The sequence below is a fragment of the Euprymna scolopes genome, chromosome 40, assembly GCF_053919585.1.
Source record: "Euprymna scolopes isolate OS-2025 chromosome 40, ASM5391958v1, whole genome shotgun sequence".
In the NCBI taxonomy this organism is placed as follows: Eukaryota; Metazoa; Mollusca; class Cephalopoda; order Sepiida; family Sepiolidae; genus Euprymna; species Euprymna scolopes.
The window spans coordinates 3,857,390-3,876,767 of NC_136521.1; the positions used below are offsets into that span (position 1 = coordinate 3,857,390).

Sequence of the window (19,378 nt, forward strand, 5' to 3'; positions counted from 1 at the left end):
AATCGAGTCATCGTTGTGAGTATTATATATCTATATCTATATATTCATTTGTTTATATATTCGGTTGCTCAACAATCTCGATCCTTTTCATAGTTAAGGAAAACAAACAACTTGTGTATTTGCGAGGAAGGAACACTTCGCTTGTGTTGAGGGCTTTATCCTATAGTTTAAATGGCTTAAACATATCAGGGTATCTATCTATTTATATATACATATATATATATATATATATATATATATATATATATATATATATATATCCATACAGACATGTACAGGCTGTGTTACACTGACAGGATAACGTTTCGATCTATAATTATAAATAACCATGAACTCATCAGGCAACAAAATCTGCCTATTTCTTTTTAGTGTTTATATTAGAAAATAACATAAAACATCTAAACGTGTACTTATGTGTAAAATTAACCGGATAAGTAAATATACGTATTCCCGAATTTCTACGTGCACTGTTAAGCAGGATATGGAAATATTTCGTCAGTGGGGGTGGGGATCTTATTTTTCAAAAATCATTTAATGTATAACTAAAGACAAGACAGACATTTTCGCCTGATGAAATCTTAGTTATATATAACTACAGATCAAAACATTTTCATGCCAATGGAGCAAATCCTGTACATGTCTGTATAAATAAATATTATTACAAATATCTCTATTTGGTATGGAGTATTATTATATAAACCTGGTAGATATATTGGGGATTTTATCCTAAGAATTCATTCTTAACATATATATATATATATATATATATATATATATATATATATATATATATATATATATATATATATATAGTTGTTATGCTTGTTAAACCTTTGGATATTTTTTTTTAATTATACGGTGACTAGAAGTAATTCCTTCGTGGTAAGAATTTCCGTAGAAGATTTCCAAATCAAATGCTTCCTTAGAAGACGTCTATTCTTCCTTTCTTGTTTTAGCCACCTTATCTATCACAGAACTTTGGTCTTTGGAATCGCCATGACGAAAATAGATTTCAAGAATATTTGGTTTTGTGTTTCCCAAAGTCTTTTGTTACCAGCAAGTATTGCATCGATTCCTCAGATAGTTGCAGATCTTGGGATGAGAGGCCATCCTGTTGTAGAGAGCCATCATCCTGGGATAGTTGTTGAACATGTTGGGGTACTCGCTGTACATGTTCTCCATGCAACAGTAGAACATCATGTCACACCACATCATCTGGAAGAACAAGAAAACAAATGGAAACATATATTATTTTTTAATTGGAATTCATGCGTTTTTTTAATGCACTGCTCTTCAATACAACTTCTCATCAACTTTACAAGCGATTATAACACAAATTACCTTTTATTCGATTTTATACTCGAGTTGAAACATACAAAAATGATCCAAGCCGCTGCACTGACACATACGAATTTGCATACATAAATTAATTATAGTAAAAAAATAATAATAATAACTACACATTCTTAACGTTCTTTCTTTCGCATCCACGAATTACAAACTCAAGCATAAGTTTCACGTTTTCAAAATACTAACAAACATTTTGCCTCAACACAGAAAGAACCATCAAGATATTAAAACAATTTACAAGAAAAAAATTTATCATCAACGTCATTTTACTCTGAAGGCATTTTGGAATATATTTTGAAGCATTTATAAAAGTTGAACACTACCTAATTGGAAAGAGACATTCTTAAATTTGTCCTCATACGCGTACTTTAAAGACTAATTAATATTTCGATATTAAGTTGTTTAAACAGGGAGAAAAACGAATAGTGCAATAAACATATTCCTCTGGCCTTCGTCGGATGGTAACCGCGACGGATAGGAACTCTGGAAGACCAAAAAACAAGAATGCCAGACAGCGTGAAGAGTGCCACAGCTGGTCATTGATGACCATTCCGTCAAAGGGAGAATGTGTGTTATTTTCATAAAGTTTTGGTCGATGTAACCTCCGACCTACTCAAACTCCAGTGAAGACCAATGGTTGCTGCTAGCGAGAAATCAATGGTAAGCGGCTGTTGCAATAATGCAAACTCGTTCGCAAATGTTATCAAAAGAGATAGAGAGTACTGGAAATCTGGGAAACTCGACTTCCAGGAACACCACAGGTTGTTCTCAAGGAGAGATCCTTTATGGCCTGTGTGAAAGCTCCTTGTGAGCCAATAATAATGATAATAATAATAATGGTGTGAAGAGAGCTGGGACCTTGGGGGGGGGGGCTTATTGCCACCAAAATTCCAGTAAAGACCAATGGTTTTTACCAATGTGAAATCAGTGGTAAATGGCTGTTACGATAACGCAAATTAATTTGTAAATGTTATCGAAAGAAGTGAACTGGAAATCTGGGGAGACTTGTTGTCACTCAGCGTTCAGGGAATACCATTGGTTGTTCCCAAAGATTATTTGATGGATAAAAATGTATAATATATATAATATATGTATAATATATGGCCCTTATAATATATATAATAGATGGCCCTTATAATATATGACCCTTACCTGGTCACCCATGAAGTACTGGTTTCCACCGTTGCGCATACACAGACTCCTCTCCATGAAGGGCATCACTCTATTGAAAGTGTTCATGTATCTCCAGTACATGTAGTTCTGAAAAAAAATATGAATGAAATGCATTATTAAAATCAAATAGCAGGTGCCCATGTTGACGTCACATATATTAGTGCAGTTAATATTGTCTGTGAGTTCGTTCCCTATGGATTCCGAAACGGCTGGACCGATTATTTTTTAAATTTCACACAAATGTACTTTATGTGTCTGGGAATGTTCTTTTAACAGAGCGTGTATGAGCACGTGGGAAAATATCGGCAGGTGCTGTAAGATAGCTGACTTGCGAAGATATTAGCAGCAGTAGCCGAAACAAAAAAAGCATATATGCAAATTAGGAAGTATGCGCGGGAGAAGCAAAGTGCGCGTCTGAAGAAAGAGAGCAGTTGAAAAATATGGATGTGTAAAATCGAAGACGAGAAATGGCTGGATATAGCAGAAAGACCCTGCAGTAGCAGCAAGAGACTTTTAAGCTGGTGTTGAGACGGCAGGGTTTTTTGTTAATATAATAGCAGACAAAATGAACAGTTAGAAAAAATAAGAAGCAAGCATTGTTTGGAAAGTAAGGGTAAAAAATGCCTTTTGTAGTGGGCCGGATTTATTTGCTTCCCCACTGAGCAAATTAGGCACAAGGCCATATTTTAATGTGGAGAGTGAACAGGAAATGGGGGCCAGCTCCCTGGGGAATAGGGGAGCTGAATAGTGACAATTGGTATGAAGGGTTTCCCCTATATTGACCAATAACTGATTGCTACAAGAGCAATGGTCATATATGTAGGGTTTCCCCCACATATGGTCTTTGCTTGAATTTTGGTGCCCAGCACTGCAGGGGTGCCGGGGGCGAGCTAAAAAAAATGCCTTTTGTAGTGGGACAGAAGATTAAATGTAACGTAAACCAACATCTTGTTAATTTTTCCTAGACTTGATGCTTGTATCACTAAGTGAAAGATTCTTATGGAATATTGAGATAACCTGCCCCACTATTTGCTAAAACTTCATCTGAAAGTACATCTTTTAAATTCCTCGGCCTAACGTTCACAGGACACATGAGTTGGAACAATCACATCAAGAGTATTGCCAGGACCGCTGCGAAAAAGATAGGTTCTCTCTACCATGCTAGAAAGCTACTAACGCCCGAAAGTATCCTGTACCTCTATAAGGCCACCATTCGCCCATGTATGGAGTATTGTTGTCATATTTGGGCTGGTGCATCTGCTACTATACTAGTCTCTCACTCATAGACAAGGTTTAAAAGAGAGTCGCCAACCTGATAGGTCCTGAACTGTCGTCTAAACTGCAGCCTCTGTCCCATCGACGAAATGTTGCATCCCTCTGCCTGTTCTACAAGTATTTTGACGGTGAATGCTTCGACGAACTGTAAGCACTTGTACCCCCTCGACGTAAATACCCCCGATAAACTTGACAAGCAGCAAAATCTCACCCCTTCACAGCTGAGATCCCTAGATGTACGAGAGCCTTCTACTCCAGTAGTTTCTTCCCCAGAACCTCTAGACTTCGGAATTCCCTTCCGGGTTCCTGCTTCCCCAACTGTACTGACATGCAGAAGTTCAAGTGTAACGTGAACCAACATCTTGCTGTTCAACTCCCCACATAGTATCCCTGTAGCTTATGTCCCTGATAGTAACCCCCTACATCAAAGTGGCAATGTGCCTTGTTTGGGGTAAAAATGTAATGAAAAACAATTTTTTCAAAGCCGAGTCGGATTTACTTTTTGTATTCTATTCTAGCGGTGCGGGACAGCGTGGGGGCCCCCAGAGGGTGTTTGAACTGTGACGAATATGATTCGAGCACATCAGAATGCCTCCATAAGTGTCGAAAATCGATAATCGAAATAAATCTGATAAATCTGATTAAAGAACGGACTGTGCTATTTTGACCAAAGTTAACATCATTATACAGTCTAACATCAAAAATGCATTTGAGAAGTTTTATCACAACACAAACAAAATTCAAGAGTAGGTTATTTGATAAGACAGAGGCGCGTTCAGAATGAATTTTTTTTTATATCGAGGTCACCACTTATCAAGGCCTGGAAGCCACTCGGAGATAAGAGTTATTGCGTGTACAGTAACCAATGGGATAGTATCGTAGTAATCGTTAGTATTGGAGAGTTGATAAAGTGCCATTACTTAAGAGGGCAGTTCATCAGGAATTTGTTTATGTTTGACTTGAAGACATCCAAGTTGTAGTCAGGTGGGAAACAGGCAAACGGAAGAGAGTTCCACGGTCATGCACTTCTAAGAAAGAAACTTTGTTCATGGAATCTACGGTTTGATTTAGGCACAGATAAAGAGTGGGGAAAATTAATGACAGTGGTTTCAGCTAGACGGGTGTTTATCGTGAAAGATTGGCGAGGGGGAGACCAGAGATTGGAGCTCAGACGAGCACTTGCCATGGAAATAACGACAAAACAAAGACAGTCTTGCAACGTCTCTTGTGTGGGAGAGAGTTGCAGGGAAGAGAAAAGGGCCCCCCAAGCCCCCCCCCAAGTCCCCCCCCCACTAAACCACGAAGTCTATTTTGTACTCTGTCAAGGCAGGATAGGCTGTCTTTAGCAGCTCCTGGCCAGATGTGGCAGCAGTACTCCATCCTTGGACATACTTGGCTTTTATACAGATAGAGAATTGCATCAGTGGTGAGATATCTTCTGGAGCGGTAGAAGGATCCTACCATCTTCCCAGCGACCTTGGCAACAGACTTGATGTACGTGTTCCATTTCAGATCAGGAGTAAAGGTTAAACCCATTAGCTTGTCAAAACATGGAGCCTCCCCAAGACGAGAGTCATCCATTTCAATTGATGCCAGATGGGGATCAGAGCGTTGAAGATAGGAGCTTGGTTTGCATTAAAAGTAGTAGCCACGTCTTCCCCCACTGAACCACACGCTCAAGATCAGAGGAGAGAAAATCAGAGAGAACTTTGTCATTTTTACGGCCTTAGATGTGTTGCCATAGATGGTTGTGTCATCAGCATAGATGTCAACGAATGATTTAAGCATGTGTTTTGGGGTGGTTCTGTTTAGAACACAACGGAACAGTGATACTTGACTTTTTCAATTTAAATTTTAATTCAATCACGCATAGAAACAATTTTAGAAAAGCAATACTAAATTCTCTCCAGTGCAATGTAGACTTCAATGTATTTGGAACTAACTGACAGCGAGGAGCGATGGGAAGCTTCCTCCCGGTGCACTGTGGTGGGTCCCCGACTAGAGCAGGCAATTAATTGATTTGAATAATGGGCTATTTCACCGATTTTGATGACAACGAAAGTATCGGAAGTGTGGAATATTTCATTCCGGGCAACGTCGCTCCCCTGCTAGTAATTTAATATATGTATTCATTTTATCTATATGCTTTTACTGAATAGTTTTATCCTCTTTCTTTTATTAAGAGTTGCACCGTATGAAGGCCAAAAGCCACTCAAGGATAAGGGTTATTTCGATGGACGGATTGTGGCTATAATAAGTTTCACACGCCGGTTCGCGTTTGACTATCTAAGTTAAGCAGCAGTGAACCTGTCCATTTCTAGATGTGTATTCGTTTGGGAATACCAGGCGCTGTGTGTTGGACTATCTTGACGCCTCTCTGCAGGACCCGCACAAACCTAACTGCGTCATCGCCCCTGATGGGGATATACAAGCGACTTCTTTATTTTTTTCAAAGGGTTCACCATATATCAAGGCCCAGATGCCACTCGAGGATATGGATTAATGTTTGTATGGTAGCCATTGAGACAATAGCGTAGTGATCATTTGTGGTGGAAATGTGCTATAATCAGATTACTTATAAAGACACTTCAATAAAAACTTGTTTACATTGGACTTGAAGACGACAATATTGTAAAACATCATAGCATAGATTAAAATCAAAATTTTGATTTTTAATTATTCAAACACAGTAGTGTTTAAATATATGGCTAAATGACAGTTTTAGTCATTTAGAACTGCTGTAAAGCTTCACCGTTCACTCATTTTTCGACCAAATTTCAAACAATTATTACAGTTTATAGATCACCTTCTCAGTTATATTGTGAAAAAAGGAATTTTCAATTTTCGTTCAGTGAAACAAAAGTTATGATGAATTTTCTGGTGTTCAAACGCGTAAAAATATGTAAGGAGGTGAGCGACGCTTTTTATCGCTGGTTTCCATAGCAACCACGTCGCTTTTATTGAAAGCAGAGGAGTGCCGTGCATTGTTATTACATATGTGCATGTTATGGGGGGGGGGGAAATAAGACTGAAATTAAACAAAGAACAAGTGAATTTATTGGAAGCCTGGAAAAATCATGGATTACAATAGAAAAATGCGAGCATGAAAAGTAATATGGTTAAGTTTAAACATGGAATAGTAAAAAACTAGTTGTTAAAACTGGAAAAGAAAAGGACAAGATATTCTAGTAAAAATATAATAAATTTATAACTTAAAATATTGCAGCATCAAGAATTAATTATATGATATTATAAATATTATGTTACAGTTCTGAATTCTTTGTGATTAGGTGTGATTATTTTTATTGTTTGAATTGATTGGACTATTACTCTCATCCTGAGTGTTATCTGCTCAAGGCTTCGGTCGACGTAACCTCTGACCTTTTTCAAGTGTAAAAGTCGCCATGTTTGGTAAAGGAGAAAAGGGGTTAGCTCTACGCTCTGAGGTTTCGTATTTTGGGATTTTAGTACAAAGTAAATCAACAATAAATTATCTATCTATATATCTATAAAAGTGAGAATGTGTGTGTGTGAGGACACTTCTCAACCTATATACTCAACGGATTTTTATTTACAATCTTAAAATTTGGTATGTAGGATATCCAGACATGTGGAAAAGTATTTGATCGGTTTTCATCCAGAAAATACACTTCTAAGGAGTCGAAATTGGAAAATTGGTTAGTGGGAGGCATCGGATTTTTCTCTGTTTGCTAACTGTTCCACGATTGCGCATGCGTGAATGGTTCACATTACAGATGTCTCATGTTAGATATAAGTTGGTTTAAAAACACTTTTTAAAGAGTGTGTCATGCTGGCTGAATGGTTATCGTACTTGACTCACTGTCTTTTTTAGTTTCGATCTCAGCTCGAGTTTTTTTTTTTTTTACTTACAAGAACTGAACTGTTTAGAAAAAAAAGCATAATACTCGCATGCACATCTCAGTTTCTGTACGAATTAAAATATAATATGTATCCTTATTTTACGTCTTCGCAATGCCAGGTTGCCTGCTAGTATATTGTTGTGGTGGCAACCACTTATTTGCATATGCGAATAACATAACACTATAAATGGCAAGCCTAGGTTGGCCTTGGTGTGTCTTACTCAAATGCCACCAGAAGTGACGCCGAAGAGCGTACATGTCCTCCCACCAAGACTCTCTGACTCGACACCGTCATTTGTACATATTGTAAATATACCTTTTCTTTAATACACTTATTATTGCGTTATCTTGTTGTTTGCGTCTTCATTGTATTTCCTTACTAATTATTGTTCAACCTTGCAACCACAACATATATCTATAAAGTTGAGGGGGTTTTTTTACACTCTGACATTGATATTTAAACCTTACTTTTTCTATTTAAAGCCACAACATGCGGTCCACTTAAAAACTGTCCTCAACTGTCGCAAATTAAAGACTGTCAGTAAATTGCTCATCACTGTCATAAACTATCGCAAAACTAACTGACCCACCTAAAACTGACTGTAGACTAACTCCAAACATACTGATCTCCTTTGTTCCGTTCCCCGCCACAGCTTGATTAACAATCCCATTTTAGCTTTCTTTTGTATGCCTTGGTGAGCAACTTCCTATATCTTTGTTCTGCTGATAAATGCATTTCCTCTTTTTTATTATACTGTTTTCCTTTTTTTTAACTGACTAACATTTGGGGGTGACGTCCATAGTATTTCCCAGCACACGTCGCCCATGTAGTGCTCTATCACACGTTGAGTGACGTCCAGCTTGCCCTGGTCGACCAAATCACTTACCAACTTAGTTATATTTAAAGATGATTGTCTTGTGTACAACCATTACGTCAATGCTTAATGCTTCGTGGTAATAACTCTTGATCAAAAATGAAGGTCTTACTTACGTCATAATTGCAGCTCATCATATCGCTGCCTCCCATGCCAGATCCCATCATGCCAGATCCCATCATGCCAGATCCCATCATGCCATTGTCCATCCAGTTGTACTGCAAATAAATATAGAAAAATAAATAAAATCTTTTAATTTGTGAAAATTTAAATCGACAAACATACAAAAAATAATTCCGTCTCAAAAGCTTTTTTTGTGATTTATTATTCCTTTTAAGATTCTGATTGATGGTTCTGCTCTTAAGAAAAAATCAACTCTGAAGCTTCTGGGTCTTTATTTCATCAAATCTTTCTATATATTAGATTCATTGCTCTCTTTCTCTCTATCTCTCTCTCTCTCTCTCTCTCTCTCTCTCTATCTATCTATCTATCTCTCTATCTCTTTCTCTATCTTTCTTTCTTTCTTTCTATCTCTTTCTTTCTCTTTCTTTCTCTCTCTCTTTCTCTCTCTTTCTCTCTCTCTTTCTCTCTCTCTCTCTATCTCTCTATCTCTTTCTCTATCTTTCTTTCTTTCTCTCTCTTTCTTTCTCTCTCTCTCTCTTTCTCTCTCTTTCTCTTTCTCTCTCTTTCTCTCTCTCTCTCTCTTTCTATCTCTGCTTCTCATGAAGCAGGTTTTCTCTATTGTGTTTTTCAATCGTAGGCGTGTCCCTTTTCTTCATAAGATTCTCATGGATGATTCTAGTCTCTCCCTCTCTCTTTCTCTCTCTTTCTCTCTCCGTCTCCCTCTCTCTTTCTTTCTCTTTCTCTCTCTCCCTCTTTGTTTCTCTCTCTTTGTCTGTCTCTCTCACTTCTCATAAAGTAGGTTCACTCTATCATTCTAAACACTTTCCGATACCCGAGGATATTTTCTATCTTTACAAATCTACTGGATTTACTTTCTAGGGTACTTTCTGCCTCTGTCTGGTACGTAACGATAATAGTACTATTAAGTATTGACTGGACAACGCCGGGTAACCTGGTCGATTATTTTTATTAGAAAAATAAAACAATCAGATTTGGAAAATGTGAATTTACAGTTTGGAATGTTTAATCAGGAATTTAAGCAGAAATCAAATAAACTAAAATAAACAAAGTCGATTAAGGAATTATAAAGTAGATTTTGAATTTAGTTAGAAGTAAACAAATTTAAGCTTACGTGAAAGGTCGCCTGTTTTGTGTCCTTGAACACGTGGTTTGGGTTTGCTGACGTAATGGTTAGTTAGCAGATATAAAACTAATGAGTTGGCGAGGAAACGCGTTATGAACAGACGTGCAGACGAATTTGTTGAGAGCGAATAGAGAGTCAGGAACATGTAAAAAGAGACTCAGCGTGCCAAACTCCAAGGGAATCCATAACATGAATAAAATAAAACCCATGTAAATTCGTTGTATGGCGTTCTTTTCGGGGTTTGGACCAATAAGAAGGTATGTGACTCTTTTGGCCTGAGATAAACAAACATGTTGATATTGTTTGATTGTAAAAAAACTATCTTTGAAAGTTTATGTGTAACGTTTGTAACTACATGTATTTGCAGCGAAGCGCCCATACACACAGCGAACATTATGTGTGTGTGTGTGTGCGTGTGTGTGTGTGTGTGTGCGTGTGTGTGTGTGTGTGTGTGTGTGTGTGTGTGTGTGTGTGTGTGTGTGTAGTCTAAATATTTCATTCACCACATTTATAAGAATATAATTAGAATGTCCGTAATTGACCAAAGATAATGAATAGGAAATATAATGAAGCATCATCATCTTTTCGTGCTTGCATCACGCAACTTCCCGCTTCTTTCAAGCAATCTCTCACTGTCTTCTATCGCTGCTAGTGGAAATTCAGAGGTGTCTCGATTTGTTTCGTTTTACTTTCACAGGAGTTCTAACAAATCAATCGTCGCTTCCTGAGGTTAACACTCGATCTCTATTAAAGATACATAGATATCCAAATACTCTATTTAATCCTCTTTTGCGTGTTAAACGTTTAGCTTGTAAAGAAGTTCGGAATGTTCATTTTACTCCCACTTATAGATACAATGAATATTTCTACACTGTGTATACGCACATCTGTTATAGACACTGTTATTTATACCACTATACGATATAGGAATTCTGACACGTACATAAGATCACCGAAGTTAAGTCATGTTCAGCCTGGTCAATAGTAAAATGAGTGACCATCTGGGAATTCCAAGTCTTGTATGTTCGTCAATAGACAAACGTAACGCGAGGATTCCTGCAGGGTTAATAACGCTAAGATTAATAATACTGGGTGGAACGATAAAATTGTCGCCATCGAAAAGACGACATGATTCCATTTCCATTTGATAAAACCATTTATGGTGGTGGTGGTGGTTGTTGTTGTTGTTGTTGTTGTTGTTGTTGTTCATCGACTAGTTGGCCAGTTGTGTACAAATCCCAATAGCGATACGAGCCTTCTATCATGTCTTAAAGTGACACAATGTTCAATGAGCGAGATCGGAGATGCGTCACTGTACAACTCATGCTCTCTACCGATCCGAATTATTACTACAGCACCATTGCCAGCATCCTCAAAATGCACCGCTGGATTGCCACGAATAACAGGGACGTGCCAAGGGTGATGAAAACAAAGTTTCCAGCCACGGTTATGGTCTTTGCTGTGGTTTCAAGTAAGGCTGACATAATGCCATCTCACGTCTTCGAAGTCGGTTTGAAAGTTAACGCTAAAGTGCACCTGAATGCGTTGAAGTGTGTGGTGATCCCTTGGTGCAATCAGGTGGCCACTAGCAGACCCTGGTGTGATAGCAGGGCTCAGCACCGGTCCACCAGTCCAAAGTGGCTCAAGCTTAGCTTCAGAAGGAATGCTACGACTTTGTACCTTTCTCTAACTGCTCCCCTTCCTCCCTCGACCTGAACCCGCTGGATTACTTCATTTGCTCATAAGTCGAGAACATCACCAGCATGACCTCCAACAACAGCAAAGCCTGCCTGATCACCGTCATGTGCCGAGTATTCACTCAGCTCCCGCCGGCGCTTGTGAAAAATGAATGCTTCCAGTTCCGGACCCGTATCATGGCGGTGATCGAGGCTGATGATGGCTACATTGAATAGATGTCAGTTCTACTACATAATCAATTTACTTGAATTGATTTTTTTCAATAAAAAGTTTTAACATAAATTTGTAGTGTTATTTTCATTAGGGCAACAACTTGTTCTGCTTGTATTAATCATGTTAACATGATAATTCGTAATAGTTATTACGATTTAAAAAAAAAAAAAAAAGGAGAAGGGCTTACAAAAGTGCGCTGATATAGGTTAAGATTGGAATGTAGTTCTGAATGCGCTTTTGGAATTCAAGACAACAGTAAATCACTTGCGGAAATCTGTAGATATGGACCATCCAGTTTCCAAGTTCATTGTTAACTATAATTTCTGAGTTATTAATTATATAGATACTAGCCTGGATGCCCGGCGTTGCCCGGGTGTTTGGGGGGGGGGGGGGTGAGCAAAAATAAAAGTGGTTGTAGACAGGCAGTCTCGAACCTGTACCGCGAAGAAAAAAAAAATGGGATGTCTTTGTCGTTGCGTCCATATCGTCAAACCGGAAGTGGCGAAGGTTTAAATTAAGGCGAGTCAATCGAAAAGAGGGGATGACTTTCGAAAATATCGGCGAAAAAAACAATTCCTCCTTGTAGAAAAGTGTCCAGTTGAGGATGAAGGAATTAATGTTTTTAGCCAATTTTTCGATATTTGTCATCCGGAGGGTCGCCTTCCAAAACGATATGGATCTCGTTAAAATCCGTCGCCTCTGTCGAAAGTTTTAGGCGGACATACAAATATGCATGCATACATACATACATGATGATGATGATTGCAACGTCTTGTCAGACGAGTGCCACTACCTCAGACATTTAACATCCATGAGCTCAAATGCCTGAGGGAGTATCTATACAAATATGATGTTACAGAGTCTTAGCTTTGTACGACAGCCAAGTCTCTCTCTCGGTTCAAAATGTTGACATCCAGCAACAAGCAAGAGCAAGATAGCCAGCAACAAATTAAACTGCAGACCAGCTTAATGCGGGTAATGGTCTTCCGCTTTATGGTTTTTTAAATCAGAGATTTGCTTCTCCTAGAAAGGTTGCCTTCACCACGGCTTACGGGAGCACTCTCCACCTCAATACACATATACACACACACACACACACACACACACACAAATATACACTGTGCTAGTTGGCCGTTGACCCAGAAAAAGAGTTCATTCGCCCTTTGGACATACATATACATACATACATACATACATACATACATACATACATACGTACATTTAAACAGACAGGTGAGATTTATCTTATAGATTATTTGCTAAAGATTATAGATTTAAAATGTTTATAAAGAATTAAATAATAAACGACTCACCCTGAAGCGTCCGTTCTTCCAGTGGAAGTATCTCATATAATCGTGCATGATTTCATAGAAGCAATCGCAGATGTAGTCACACCTCATCATGTCCATAGGACTCCTGGGGTAGAAACCTATAAAGAAACACAGGAACTAAAATTGTGACATTGAACAGGCCTTTCTAACCTCTACTATTACTCTTGTGCATTATGTGTCTGTGAGTGTGCTTAGATAGGTTTTGTGCCGGAATGCCTCCGATAATTTTCGAAAATCGATAATCGAGAAAAAAAAACATTACAGACGGAACAGTCCGATTTTGAACAAAGTTAACAATTCTACACAGTCTAAAATCATAAGTTGATTTGAGAAGCTTTATCAATACACAAACAAATGCGTCTGGCGTATAAAACCAACAGCAGGTTCTTTTATATAACAGGGGCGCGTTCAAATGGAATGGTCCTGTTTAAAGCACAATTGAACCATGATACTTGACTTTTGCATTTTAAGCTTCAAACATTATATACAAAATATCTACCTCTACTCTCTACTTATATATATATATATATATATATATATATACTAGTAGGAAAGCCCGATGTTGCCCGGGATTTACTTTTTATTAACCTCATAAAACAGTACTACGTCTTTTGGTTTTATTGACTTACTACCATTTCAGCTCGGTGTTGCCCGGATGTTTGGAGGTGTATGTTGAGCAAAAAAAAACAAAAAAAACCGGTCAATTTTTTTAAACTTTGACCCCTATTATGACCCCTTAATATTTATTGTCTTGGGCTCAAATCAAGTTATTAAGTTAGATCCATATCCAAGGTACCTATATCTAAAATTTCAATTGTTTATACCCAAAATTGGCGGAGGAGTTTGGTAGCGTTGTCAAAGGTCAAATCGTTGAACTTTGACCCCTTAACCGCCTAATTTCTGGCGGAAAACGGATTGCAAAGTTTTTCCCAATTCTCAGTACCCCGTATATCAAATTTCGAGTCTGTAGACTTTAAATTGACAGAGTTATTGCGTAGGGAAATGTACAGACACACAGACACACACAGACACACACATAGACACGTTCACTTTTATAGATATATAGATAGATTGCATACCAGTGGCAAGTTAAGGTACAGGACGACTGGAAACAATGCCGAGATTAGCGGAGAGCACATACAGTGCCTAGAATTCCCAAATAGCCGCCCATCTGGTACTAGCAAGGCTCAAAGTTGCTTAACTTTGATGATCTGGCGACCATATGTAACTGTTACCCTCAAATAATATATATATATATATATATATATATATATATATATATATATATATATATATATAAGTGAACGTGTGTGTCTGTCTGTGTGTCTGTCTGTGTACATTTCTCTACGCAATAACTGTCAATTTTTAGTCTGCAGACTCGAAATTAGATATACAGGATACTATGTGATCGCTTTTCGGCCAGAAATTTGGTTGTTAAGGGGCCAATGTTCAACGATTTGACCTTTGAGAACTCTACCAAACTCCTCCGACAATTTTGGGTCTAAACACTTGAAATTTTAGATATAGGTTCCTTGGACATGGATCTAACATAATAACTTGATTTGAGCCCCAAACAATAACTGTTAAGGGGTCATAATAGGGGTCAAAGTTTTAAAAATTGACCTTATTTTTTGTTTTTTTTATTTTTTTATTTTTTGCTCAGCATACACCTCCAAACACCCGGGCAACGCCTGGAACTCATGCTAGTATATTTATAAAAGTGAAAGTGTGTGTGTGTGTGTGTGTGTGTGTGTGTGTGTGTGTGTGTGTGTGTGTGTGTGTGTGTGTGTGTCTGCCTGTGTACATTTCCCTACACAATAACTCTGTCAATTTTCAGTCTACAGACTTGGAATTTGATATACAGGGTACTGAGATTTGGGAAAATCTTTGTAATTCGTTTTCGGCCAGAAATTTGGCGATTAAGGGATCAAAGTTAAACGATATGACCTTCGAGAACTCTACCAAACTCCTCCGACAATTTTGGGTCTAAACACTTGAAATTTTAGACATAGGTTTCTTGGACATGGATCTAACTTAATAACTTGATTTGAGCCCAAAATAATAAATGTTAAGGGGTCATAATAGGGATCAAAGTTAAAAAAATTGACCTCTGTGATCTGTGAAAATGACTTCATCGCTTCCAGAACTCCGGATTTCTATGCTGATGAATAAATAGACTTTTTTCTCGTTGGTAAAAAAGTGTCGATTCTTATTTCGATTATTAAAGTTTTCTTTGAAAAGAGTTATGATCTTTTGAAGTTGAACGTCAAAAAACGACATTATTATTATTGTTTTTTTTTTTTTTGCATCAAACTAATAAAATGAATTCACGTTTTTTTATTTTTATTTTATTTTTTTACATTTTCACCTTAAACAAGCCACCTTGCCACTTTGATGTAGGGGGCTACTATCAGGGGCATAAGCTACAGGGGTACTATGTAGGGAGTTGGGCAACAAGATGTCAGTTCACGTTACACTTGAGCTTCTGCATGTCAGTACAGTTGGGGAAGCAGGAACCCGGAAGGGAATTCCAAAGTCTAGCGGTCCTGGGGAAGAAACTACTGGAGTAGAAGGCTCTCTTACATCTAGGGATCTCAACTGCTTGTCAGGTTTGTCGGGGGTATTTACGTCGAGGGGGTACAAGTGCTTGCAGTTCGTCAGAGCATTCACCGTTAAAGTACCTGTAGAACAGGCGGAGGGATGCTACATTTCATCGATGGGACATAGGCTTCAGCTTAGATGACAGTTAAGGACCTATCAGGTTGGAGGCTCTCTTTTGAACCCTTTCAGGGAGTGAAAAACAAGTAGCAGATGCACCAGCCGTTAATGCGAAGATCTCTGTTTGTCCGTAAATAAACAAGCAGGTCGAGCACTTTAAAAGCTGTGGGCGGGTGTTTATATAAATGTACATTTAATGGGGTTGTTTACGAAGACCGATCCCAAGTTAGAACTGCCGACTATCAACTAGATGGTTGTAGGTTCAATCCCTGGCTAGCGATGGATGCTTGTCTAGCTGCACTGATGAGCTGTAATAAGGCGAAACAGTATTTGTTGATGAGTATGTTTTAAGCCTCCCTATTTGGGTAAATCTCGTTCGTAAAATGATTTCACCCGCTGTTTAATTAATGTTGAATCAACATGCAGGTGGAGCACTATTGAGTGAATGTACTGTATGTGGATGATTATATATATCTGTTATATAGAAGTCACTTTGTGTGTGTGAGTTCCTTTCTTATAAGTTCCGAAACGGCTGAGCCTATCTTTTGCAAATTTCACAAAAACTTAATTTATATATTTGGCAGTGTTCTTAGATGTGTTTCGTATAGAATATCATCGATCGAAAAAAAAAAAATCCGATCTTAAAAATAGCTTTTCTCTATTATAAATAAAAACAGAATTTTTACAGGCGAATATTTTACGTTACGCCGGCTAAGGGAAAAATTAGAATTCAAGCAAATCATTTCTTCTTAAAATGAAACAGATTTACTATAATCTGGAGATATAGCTAGTGGTAGAGCATTCAACTACAGATTAAATGATCCCATATTAAAATCCAGGTGTAACTTACCATTTTATTTAGATTTTTTTTCTTATTAATGAGTTCAATTTACGATTAAAAAAAAAAAAGAGCTACCGTTTAAAATCGCCGCAAATCATTTCTTTATTTGCATATTTTAAAACTAAACATTAATCAGAAGTGACTTTTCCAGGGCATTCATCGTCAAGCCCAAATATCAGCTGACGTGATATTGTAAACAAACACAGACAGAATTTGATGAACGACATTATCATTATTATTTTTTTAATGTTTTTTTTGTGAATTCGCCCACCGGGTAAATTATTCCTCATAATATATAATAATCAATAGAGGATTGATTCTATAAATAATACATACGCAATCCGCATAAATTAAAATATTATGTTTAAGCGTATTGTACGCCCGGGAAAAGCCGGACTGCAAGCTAGTATATATATATATATATATATATATATATATATATATATATATATATATATATGTGTGTGTGTGTGTGTGTGTGTGTGTGTGTGTGTGTGTGTGTGTGTGTGTACAGTCCTGGTCAAAATCATAAGACCACTTAAGAAAGTAAGCGTTTACGCATATTATCGAATTTTTAATCAAACAAATGGTTGAAACCATTGCCCAAAGGGAAAATATGATGGAAAAAAATGAAATCTGCTTCATTCGAAACCTTAACCCTGATCTAATAATTATTTTTTAAAAAAAAAAATACTTTCACCTGATCAAAATGATAAGACCACTGATAATTTTATCTAACAAAAGGCAATTATAAATTACTAAAAAGGTTCTCAGTATTTAGTATAGCCTCCATTATTACGAATTACTTCAAAAATTCTCTTCGGCATGCTTGAGACTAAGTTTTTTATCAGTCGCGAAGGAATTTTATCCCATGTACTGAAAACTGAATCAGAAGGTTCCTTTATCGAATCATAGTGGGTTCCATCCTTGAACACTTCTTTTGCCATCCCATCCCCAAAGATTTTCAATGGGATTGAGGTCCGGAGAACATTCTGGATGATCTAACAATTCTATATTATTTGAAGAAAAGTATTCTCGTGCTTGTCGAGAAGGGTGTATCGCAGCGTTGACTTGCTGGAAAATCCAATTTCTTCCACACAATCATCTTACTTAATATATATATATATATATATATATATATATATATATATATATATATATATATATATATATATATATATATATACATTTATATATATATATATATATATATATACATATATATATATATATATATATTTGTCAGGTCATGTCATATGCTACTGGTACCATGTAACCCAGTACTACCTGCCTCATGGTCGGGTAACCGGTGACTAAACTGGTTCCCCCACCAGACTTGTTTGGTGAGGAGGGTGGCTAGTCTCCCTGAAGGATTAAAAACAAGACCTTCCAAAGGGCGAATGAACTCTTTTTCCGGGTCAACGGCCAACTAGCACAGTGTATATTTGTGTGTGTGTGTGTGTGTGTGTGTGTGTGTGTGTGTGTGTGTGTGTGTGTGTGTGTGTGTGTGTGTGTGTGTGTGTGTGTGTGTATTGGGGTGGAGAGGGCTTCTCCCGTAAGCCGTGGTGAAGGCAAACTTTCTAGGAGAAGCAAATCTCTGATTTTAAAAACAAAACGGGAGACCAGTACCCGCATTAAGCTGGTCTGCAGTTTAATTTGTTGCTGGCTATCTTGCTCTTGCTTGTTGCTGGATGTCAACATTTTGAACCGAGAGAGAGACTTAGCTGTCGTACAAAGCTAAGACTCTGTAACATCATCTTTGTATAGATACTCCCTCAGGCATTTGGGCTCATGGATTTTAAATGTCTGAGGGAGTGGCACTCGTTTGACAAGACGTTGCAATCATATATATATATATATATATATATATATATATATATATATATATATATGAACAAATGATTAATAAAACATGTTAAAAGACATCTTGAAAAAGAGTTAAAAACATATTTAATTTTAAAAAAGGAAACACAAGATAAGTGGATAGTCCTTAATCCGCGGAGTTTCGAAGAAATACTCTCCTTCTCATCAGAGGGCAGGAATTAGCAAAATGCAGGATCGGATTTTGCATATAAAAGTATTTAATGAAACTACAAGTAAGTTACAGATCTTACTTGGTTAAAAGAAGGTGAGGTAAGGGGAACAGGAGGCAAAAGAAAAATGATAAAAGATTTCACATGAAATTTATTCTGAAGTAATTTTATTCTGAAGTATATATATATATATATATATATATATATATATATATATATACTTCAGAATAAAATTATCTAACAAGCAACTGGTATGGAAACCTGTAATTATAAGTTTTACATGATATTACTGGCAGTAATATTCAGTTTCTCTAATTTTGGATCCCTGTCTATTAGAAGCGGTTTTAATTTATTAACAATTTGAAGTTATTTTGGAGTCGAATTTGAAGCTCGTGTTCTATAATTAAATATTAAACATATCAATTTATATGGTTAATAATAAACAGATCTATCGGACCTATATATACAAAAAATTTACCGGAACCATTATATAAACAAAGAAAATTGCTCCAGGAAAATGCCTACTTCGGACAATTACAGTTTGGATCATGTTACCACACTGCTATCAAAGACATTCGCTTTGGATTTTGCCATGCAATTTGGATGTGAATTTCTATATCCCTTTCATTAACTTCCCTTACTCTATGATATTTAAATACTTAACATTTAATTTTGATTTTCCATGTCTCACTGACTTTAGCAAATAAGGTGTAAACCATTATA

At 37.1% G+C, this 19,378-nt stretch overlaps 1 protein-coding gene across 1 annotated transcript in view; it reads right to left on the reverse strand.

The window, feature by feature from the left end:
- Window positions 1-847: 847 nt before the first annotated feature.
- Window positions 848-19,378, reverse strand: part of LOC145265710 (S-crystallin SL20-1-like) — a 25,192-nt gene continuing 6,661 nt past the window's right edge. Inside the window, exons 3-6 of the mRNA XM_080121767.1 lie at window positions 13,046-13,161; window positions 8,671-8,772; window positions 2,503-2,610; window positions 848-1,215 (exon numbers count right to left, since the gene is read on the reverse strand). Coding sequence (XP_079977893.1) covers window positions 1,051-1,215; window positions 2,503-2,610; window positions 8,671-8,772; window positions 13,046-13,161 — 491 coding nt within the window. The 3' untranslated portion in view covers window positions 848-1,050. The remainder of the gene's footprint in view (window positions 1,216-2,502; window positions 2,611-8,670; window positions 8,773-13,045; window positions 13,162-19,378) is intronic.